A 9057-nucleotide genomic window follows, 5' to 3' on the forward strand; every position below is an offset into this window, starting at 1 on the left:
ACGCAACTGATAGTTACGATTTTGGTTTCCACGTAAGCATACCTATAGCAGACTTTTGTTCATGGTCTGTGTTATTACTACATTATTGTGCGAAAGTAGGCGAGGGTCGCCCGGCGAAGGGAGTAGATGGGGGGTTCGGGCGCGGTGGATGCGGTAGCGTGGAAAGTATTTCGCAGAATTTATAGAAAATACTGGTATCCAAGGATATAGGAATGCTTGATATTGTTTCCTAGAGATAATTTATATTGAAACCACTACATAGGTAATTTCGAAAAGTGTCAAATGGTAAGCGACGTTACTTCATAAATTCGTGACCCGTGTTCCCTGGAATGACTTCCAGAATATGGAAATTTACCAACCGATTTTACCGCAAAGTCTTCCGAGAACGAGTGGCGATCGAATCATCCATCCATCCATCCAGATATATATATATATATATATATATATATACAAATCAGCATGTCCTCATGGACGCGACAATCCAAAAAAAAAAAAAAAAAAACACCAAAAAAATAAAATAAAACGCAGTTTCAGTAAGATCATCCGTTATAATCCTATGTCCGATACCTGAAACCTCTGGCATGGAAATCTGTGAGCTCTTCCTCTTCCTCCTCCCCCGAAGTTGGGTTAATCTTATTCGCCATGCCGCTTTCATTTCCCACCGCTGGCACACGCTCCTTCTCATCGCGCTTCCGATTAAGACAATTTAGGTAAAACCTGAGCGCAAGTGCGCTTACCACTACTAGTGAGTAGCAAACGAGAATAGCGCGGAAGGCCGTTGGGTAATGGGGAGCCTCTGCTGATATGAAAAATTGGGGACCCGCACTGGAGGCATTTTGCTTAGCTAGTGAAAAGAGAGAGAGTTGGGAAAGGGAAAGGGGGGGAACACAAATGGACCGAAGCTGGGGGGGATATCCAATGGTAGTTGCTAAGTTTGCTTCTCTTGTCTGGGCTTATAACAAACACTGAGAAGGCGCAAGACTCACATATTTCCAGCACAATAGGCTACGAATAAAATAGCTGTCATGGTCATTTTCTTCGTTGAGCCCTTGTAGTTGACTGCTACCAGCGACATGGTGAGGGGTAGTGCTGCTGGCCCTGGTGACATGAGATAGTATCCAAATAATTTGACGCCCTTGCTGACGTTTGAGTAGATAATCGCACTCCCGGCGACTGGGAATGCAACGATTCCGCAGATAAGATACGTCGCCACATTGTGGTATTTGCTACAGAACCAGCCGCTGTATCCAGCAGTATTAGACAGCGATTAGCAAAGGAGGTTGGACAAGTGAGGAGAGGACAACAGGGAGATGGCTCAGCTTACGTTATGAGAACTGTGGAAATGCACAGGACAGATGCTGGGGTGATAATTAGAGTAGTTTCCAGGGGCGAAAAGCCAAAGCCCTTGAGGACCAGGTTGCCAAAGTTTTGGGTTCCACCGTTGGGTATCTGTGACGCCAAAGATTAATATTTCTCGATTTTTTCTTTGAGAAGGATGGCCATGCGAGTTTCTTGAAGTTCACATACTTGGGTCAAGACCGAAACACTAAGAAATAGGAAGGTTTTAGGATCCATGAGGCATTCGATCACTTGATCCCGTTTCCACTCGTGTCGGATCTTCCCCGTGCCAGCAAACTCCACACGATGCTCCGCATAGATTTTTTCTCTTTCATTCAGGAAATCGCAGGAAGCGATTGTGTCTGGGAGGAGGAAAAGCAAGAAAACCCCCCAAAGGAAGGTAGCCACGCCGAGAACCTGGAAAGGAACGCAGTCAAAGACAGGTAAGGAGTTGAATCCAGCGACTTGCTGTACAGTTCAATATGTGGGGCAGGGAACGTACAATGAATAACCACTGCCAAGCTGCAAGAGGCCTCTTTATATGGCCGATGGCAAAAGCCAGGAAGTTTGATAGCAGTCCACCGAGGGAGTTCCCCGCAAACCATACTCCACAGCGCGCAGGAATCTCCTCACGCGTCCACCACATCGACGTGACAAAGACGAATGCCGGTGAAATTGTTGCCTCTGCAACCCCCAGGAGGAATCGGACACCCATTAATCCGCCGAAGTTTGAGCAAGCCGCGGTCAACGCGACAACGGCGCCCCAGAAAAATGTATTCGCAGATACATACTTGCCCACAGGTAGCTGTTGGATCAGGATAGATGTGGGAAAAGTCCAGAACAGGTATCCGAAGTAAAACACGCTGGAAATCCAGCTATACTGGGACCCGACAAGATGCTATGCCGTCAGTCAGAAGAGAGTGAACCAACGTTCAGGGGTAGAGAGCGTGGCGTCTATGGCGATGCTCACAGTGTCTTCCCGAAGCCCAAAAACCGATGCGCTAGATAGAATGACCTTGTCCATAAAGTTGAAATTGTACGTCACAAATAGCAGTGGGAGGATGCGCCGGTCGATTTTGCGAATAACATCCTCTGCGAGCTGCAGTTCGGAAGCGCGTCTACCGCCACCCCGCACTGTTCCTCGTTCCAGGAGTGAGGAGTTATCCTTTGCCCATGCCGTAGGAACTGAATCGGCTCTGGCACTGGCCATGTTTTGCTGAGAGGCGGTTTCAAGAGGAGCTCAGAACCTCATTTCGTGGAAGGTGTATCTTGACAAGAAGTAACAGCATTTCGTGTGGGAAAAAGCAGAGCAGGGAGAAAGTTGTGCGCAGGACAGCCTTTAAAAAAAGCACCTAGGACAAAGAAGACAACAAACAAACACAGTTACACCTGAGGTGTGCTTGGTATTTAGGGAAAACAAGATCGAGCGTCTCTGCCGCAGGTATCCACGGTTGTGAAAGGAGCATCCCTTGCAAGCGCGGATTGATGTCAAGACTAAAGCCGGTGGATCGCGGGTGCGGTCCGATGGTGGTGTTGGACCAGCAGGCTCAGGTTGGTTGGGCGTCGTGTCTCATGTCTGATGGGCGGGATATTGGGTGTCACAAACCGTGCAGATCGTCTGCATTGTGGAGGCCAAATCTGCAGGCCTGGGTGCGGTTGAAAAGATCCCGTCCGCCAACGATCGGGGACTTTGTGAATCCGAACCAGGGGGGGTTGTACGGAGTAGACAAAATCAGGATCGCGGGGCGGGTTGCCATTTGCAATAGTCAAATGATGTTTACAGCTTTATATAGCGAGGAATCTGCTGCTAACTACTGCATGGCTCTGGTTAAGTTTGTATGTCTGGATTACATACGAAATATGAGCTATTCTGATGCAGTGATACTCTTCACCCTTTGTTGGAAGCTCAAATGGCAAATGTGATGGTTGTCGAGCTTACTAGCCCAAGCACTAACATGCTGATGGGCGTCTATGGCGTATTTAGTCAAATATTGATGGTTATGCTTCAAGCGCCACTGTCACAGGAGGTACCGAATGAGAGGAGATCAGATTCGCCAACATAGAATATTTCCTGGAATCGATATAAAAATTGGGGGCTGAAACTAGCCAACACAAACAAAATGATGTTTGCCGTAAAACCTCTCATAAAGCCCTTGCTATACTCCAGCGGCATGCCAGTATATGCTTGTCTGTATCTCTTTCTAATTTTCAGAAAGGGAAAATAATGAATCCAAATGATGTCAGGAAAGAGAATGGAAATTAAAATTGACAGCGGCCCTCTGGGTTGAGAATATTTACAAAAAAAAGTAGGAGGGCCTTGTTTTTTGGGTCGTTTTGATTATTCGCCTCTCTATGCTCTATTTTTATAACGATCCGAGGTAAAGCCAGCGAAGGAAAAAAATAAAATCCAGAACACCTGTCAAATTAGTATAAAAATCATGAGCGACCGCGTCATAATATCATTAAAGGCGTAGCAAGGAGAGAGGAACAATGAAAGTGAAGCGATATCGAAAAACAAGCCACCGACGTTCTGTTATATAGAGGGATGGGGATGTATAAATATACGACAGGAGAGGAAAGAGGGGGCTGGTGGCGAGGCAGAATACCCAAACGACTCTCCGCGCGTTAAAAATCCGCTGGAGTTCTTTTAACTTTTGTAAGCAGGAAGCAAACCAAAATAAAATAAACTAAAATGGAAAGATAATAATGACATGGATAAAAACCACCAAGCCTCATAACAAAGTCTCTTCATCATCGGATTTATAGTGATCGACGCTGTCATGATCGACGAATCCAGCAGCCTCGAGTTTATTGGCTTTGATTCCGAAACTTAGCAGAAAACCGAGGAACGCAACACCACCGAAAACACCAAAGGCCATTGCTTCGCCTTTGGGTTCGATTCGGGTTGCGAGGGTGAAGAGACTTCCTGATAGAAATGGGCCTACGGCCCGTCCTAAGGCAGATAGAGTCTGGGCAAGCCCATTTAGAGAGCCTAAGGCATGAGTGTTCGTGACAGAGTTGGTGATCTGCAGAAGGCAGAGGAGTGTAAGTGTTAGTACTAAAAAAAAAAAAAAAAAAAAAAAAAAAAAAAAAAAAACCAATGGCGGGATCTTTTTGATCAAAGGAAAAAGAGGTTCGCATAGCTTACCAAGAGAAGAGCGCTGGTCAGGCCACCAACGGCGGCTACTGTTTTCACCAGCAGAACCACACATAATTCAATCGCGAGAAGGATTGTGCTCTTGGAGATTTCGCTCCCTGTCCCAGCATCGTCCTTGTACCCGACAAATGGCATCAAGATAAATGAAATAACGAATCCGAGCAGGCTGGCTCGATATGACCATTTGTTGCCCATCTTGTCTCGAAGTCTCCCAAATATACAAATCTGGAACGCAATCGACACAATGCTTGCAAAGGCGAGTGAGAGTCCGATTTCGCCAGGGCTGAGTTCGCGACCCGTCGGCAGTGCTGCTTGACCGAAAATGGGATAAAGAGAGTTGAACGCGACATTAGTTAATGCGAATATCAAATAGGTAATGAGTAAGAGGACCGTGTCTCTATTGAAGATTTCATCCCGTTCGAGCCCGCTGGAGTTATTTGGTAGATGGAATAGCCCAGTGTTTGGTGTCGCGGAAGAGGAATCGATATCGGCATCGGTTTCCTCGCCTGACACCGAGGAATAGCTCTGTCGTTCTGCGCTCGGGCTGTGGTGTTGGTGATTGGGACGGAGTGTTCGTAGGTATGTCGGTCTTGAAGAGCTGGTAAATTGCCAAAGCCATGTGAACAACTCGCGCATTTTTTTCTCTAGTTTAGGAAGCGTGGTCGAGTTTTCAAGACTTTCCTGCAAGAATAGAGATGCTAGGGTGAAGTCTAGCGTTAGGATGACAGCTGAGACGATGTTGGGGGTCAAATAAGGATAGTTTTCGTTCATTTGGCTAGACTTCGAAACAAGGAGGCCACCGATTATTGGACCCGTAACCCCTCCAATCCCATAAATCACCGGTAAGTATGTAAAAGCGCGAGATTGGTTAGAGCGATCAGTAATCTCGCCCAAACAAGTGGAGACGACACCCTGGTTTCCATTGACTATTCCCATCAGAGCCTGAACCACGATGGCCTGCCAAAGAGTCTTGCAAAACCCAAAGGCTAGAAAGCAGCCAGCGCTAAGAATCGTCCCCAAGAGAATCACCGGTTTTCTGCCAATGCGATCCGATACCCAGCCCCAGAAGAAGTTCGTTGCAAACTGCGCCAGCGCAAATGCAGATGCGATTACACCCACGTACATCCCTACCTGGCCATGGCTCACGTTTGGAAACGAAGCTGTCATGTGTGGGATATAGGGGCTTATGGAGTTGAAAGCAGTCTGTTCGCAGAGTGCAATGACTGCGAGGATAGCCATTTGTTCGGTAGGAAGGGGAGATTCAGTGACGGAAGATTCCGCTTCGCCATTGGAACTCGATAAAGTTGACTCGCTTGATAAAGGCCGCCCTCGGGATTTGGGCGGAGGAGTCGAGAAGGTGTGGTATGTTTGTGCTGACATGCGTCGGCGGCGCGTTGGATTCGGAGTCGAGGGCATGGTGACTTGGAGGTCAGCGTCGTCGAGATGACAAAGAAATGGCAAGGCGGTATAGGGCTACTTCTTTTCCCTCGGTCTCCACTTAATGGCCTTCTTGTCCCTTTGGCCTTCCCGCAAGGGCCAACCGTCTCGGAACCAACGTTGCAATGTTTTTCGGCGCCCTGATCAGCTATTCGGTATTGCGTGGGGTTGGTGCTGATCGTTGTAAGTCTTGATCTGGAGGCATTCCGCCTTGGGCCCGATCTACAGGGTCATGACCTAGCGCAAGACGGTAGACCGGTTACGGCTTCACAAGCGCAGGGAAAGGAAGAAACGAGCATGTGTTGGACGGTGGTGGTTGATGTCCAGGTTTTTGAATGTCGGGATAAAGAATTCTGGATGCGCTAAAATGCTTAGTGATGACTTATCAGATAAGATGTCAGAACCCCACACAGGGAAGAAATTCGAGGCGAATTCTCCAGAGTCGGACATGCTGGAGAATTCCATGCTGATACGCAAGACTTGTTGTCGCTGTTGTTGAAATCTCGGGATGAGATATTATATTATTGAGAGCCTTTTCACTGAGGAGCAGAGGGGAGTGCATTAGTTGGCTTGAAAGATTAAATATGTAACTATGAAACTTATGAATCGTTAACTACTAACTGATAAGTCAACGAGTTCGATATGAGAAATAATGTGCACACTGAAAACAGCCTAATGAAATGCAAATTTTTTTCTGCAGTTCCAGCTACGCAGACTGAAATATGTTTGGTGGCCTTATCGGCTCAATACGAACATGTTTCGAAATGTCAGCTAGCTATGTCGATAAGATGCCGGGATATCCTTCACCGGCAATAAAACTATCGAGGACAAATATCTCCTCCTAATGCTGATATACAGGCTTGGGTCAGGAGTAACTACATAGATACTATTCTGTAGTAGTTGTGGAAATGGAAGAAAACTGCCCTCGATCACCACACAAAAAAAGGTGACAAATACTGGCTTAGGGAGAGGGAAGCAATCTCGTTCGTATCTTTGTGTTTCTTTTGAGTTTGTAATAGACCTTTCGTTCCTTGCGCAGTCAGGGAACGATGGCCGAGCTGACGTGAAGCTGAAGCGTTTAATTTTCATCGTGAATGAAATAAGCATCATATAAGCACCTCGCAGTGGTGGAGCACGGTGAATTCCAAATATCGATATGCCGTTTCGTAAGCAGCGATGTTCGAGATAGCGACTTACGAAATGCTTGCTGCTCGTCATGACTGGCTGGTTAGAGTGGAAGCTGGTCCGCTGGCACTCCGGCATCTTGACCTCGTTCGCAGCCCTACCGTCAATCGTCGATCGCGACGATGGGCTCTCCAAGTCCGAGACTCCGGCACTCCGGCACTCCGGTATTCTATGCTGTCGATGTTGAAGGAATTTTGGCTTCCCGGAGGCTAAATTGGAGGCTAAGCGAGCCTCAACATCCATTCGAGACTCCACTCTCACGACCAACCTCCCGCAACTCGCCATCACTGCCATTGTTATTTACGCTATGTCTGCTGTTTCATCGCCGCCCAGCATTACCATGATGGAAATCAACAGCAATGAACTCTTGTGCTTTGCAATAACTTTTGAGTTTTCTACAGTTTCTTGAATACAAGGTACCCTTCTTCCAACACGATTCCAACACGCATAATACCAAGCGCATGAGAAACTATCACAGCTACTCGGGAATGTTCCAATTATTATACGCTCCTTCAGCCTCTTAAGACATATTGCATACGACGATCCCATGCTCCCGGAGCTTCTGCCAACCCACATAAACTCCGGACTACTCTTCAGACTTAATCATGCAGTGCGGAATGTTGCTGATGAAGAAAATAGTTTAGCCGGAAGAGTGGCTATTGGAATAGTAGATGAAGCGGATCAATGTTACCGCCCTCAATTCGACCTTCTATTTGTCGTCAAGGCTTGCCACCTGCAAATGCAATCACGCTATTCACAATTTAGACAGGATGGCACTTGGAAAATGACCTGGGTATTACTTTGATAAAGCACATATTGTCTGGTGCTAAGTCCACAGAGAGCACTAGTTGGGCTATATAATGAAGTCCCTCTCCTGAGTGCTGGTTCTATGTCCCTTATTTCGGTCACCAGAAAGATATAGGAAACGATCGTGATATCCGTACTGTTGTTTTATTCAGCCTACTTACTATTCCTCGTTTTGCTTTCGCCTTGGTTTGGACGATATCCCCTTTTGGCTTCTCCCTCAGCTCAAGCCTTCGAAATGCAATATAATAAAGAGCAGCTCATCAGCGCATTGCGCACTCATCGCATAAATACCATCACCGAATTGCGCAGCGCAGAAAGAGTTCTTACCAAACTTGATCATGTGGAAGTCACCCAGCCACTGTCCGACGCCTGGGTGTACTATGTCAACTCAAACAACCTCCTCAGCGAGTTGAGATTCCTCACGAGAAACTATCCTTTTAGTTCTGAGTGTCTTGACGAAGCCAAAGCCCTAACGGTTAGCGATCCTCAAAGCGCGCGGAGTTGGAACTACTGTTGGCTTGTTCTTTCCAAATTGCAGGAACAGTAGGCTGCCTTTACCTGGAACATTCCCCCGTTCAAAACAAAAAAGAATAGAACTAATGGCATGGGACACGAAAAAGGCAAATAATCCCTAAGCACGCCAGGGACATTGCGACAAACCCGGCGATGTGGGGAGGAAAGACTCCGTCCCTGACAGAGATCGAACAGCTTTCAGATGCATGCACCGTGGAGTGGACCAAGGCCGCTCAGCAAATGTTACGACACTGGGAGCGTCCTCCTATAAAGTCGGATGAATAGGTTTCGTCTGGGAGCAAAACAGCCGCGATCGCTCACCAGAATGCGCCTTCCGTACCCGAGATGAATTAGCTTTTTTTATAAGAAACTTTCTGTTGTGCAGTGCTTAGATAATGCTAGTTTATCTTTCCCGCATCCAGAAACATTTATCGATATACTAGATTCAAATGAGTTTGCTGAAACCTAAAAGAACTAAGAGTACATATGAATTCTTTCAACACAATAGTCCCGAACCTCATGACAGATGCGATCTTTTGCAAAAAAAAAAAAGATACAAGAAGCAAACATTGTAAAGTATTTTCAACAGGATCGTCCGACTTAACCGTCTTCCACATTCT

At 46.7% G+C, this 9057-nt stretch overlaps 3 protein-coding genes across 3 annotated transcripts; 1 reads left to right on the top strand and 2 right to left on the bottom strand.

Moving 5' to 3' along the window:
• Positions 1-554: 554 nt before the first annotated feature.
• HCAG_05102 (conserved hypothetical protein) lies at positions 555-2548 on the bottom strand (the record flags this gene model as incomplete). Its single annotated transcript, XM_001539585.1, has 6 exons — positions 555-825; positions 987-1241; positions 1325-1449; positions 1528-1806; positions 1841-2236; positions 2309-2548. The coding sequence occupies 6 exons, from the start codon at positions 2546-2548 to the stop codon at positions 555-557; spliced, it is 1566 nt and encodes a 521-aa protein (XP_001539635.1).
• Positions 2549-4070: 1522 nt separating this feature from the next.
• On the bottom strand, positions 4071-5911 carry HCAG_05103 (conserved hypothetical protein; the record flags this gene model as incomplete). The annotated part of the gene is made up of 2 exons (XM_001539586.1): positions 4071-4364; positions 4487-5911. 2 exons carry the CDS (start codon positions 5909-5911, stop codon positions 4071-4073), a joined length of 1719 nt encoding a protein of 572 aa, XP_001539636.1.
• Positions 5912-8159: 2248 nt separating this feature from the next.
• Positions 8160-8722, top strand: HCAG_05104 (predicted protein; the record flags this gene model as incomplete). The annotated part of the gene is made up of 2 exons (XM_001539587.1): positions 8160-8467; positions 8545-8722. The coding sequence occupies 2 exons, from the start codon at positions 8160-8162 to the stop codon at positions 8720-8722; spliced, it is 486 nt and encodes a 161-aa protein (XP_001539637.1).
• Positions 8723-9057: the final 335 nt, after the last annotated feature.

Source organism: Histoplasma capsulatum, genomic scaffold (assembly GCF_000149585.1).
Source record: "Histoplasma capsulatum NAm1 scaffold_5 genomic scaffold, whole genome shotgun sequence".
Taxonomy (NCBI): domain Eukaryota; kingdom Fungi; phylum Ascomycota; class Eurotiomycetes; order Onygenales; family Ajellomycetaceae; genus Histoplasma; species Histoplasma mississippiense.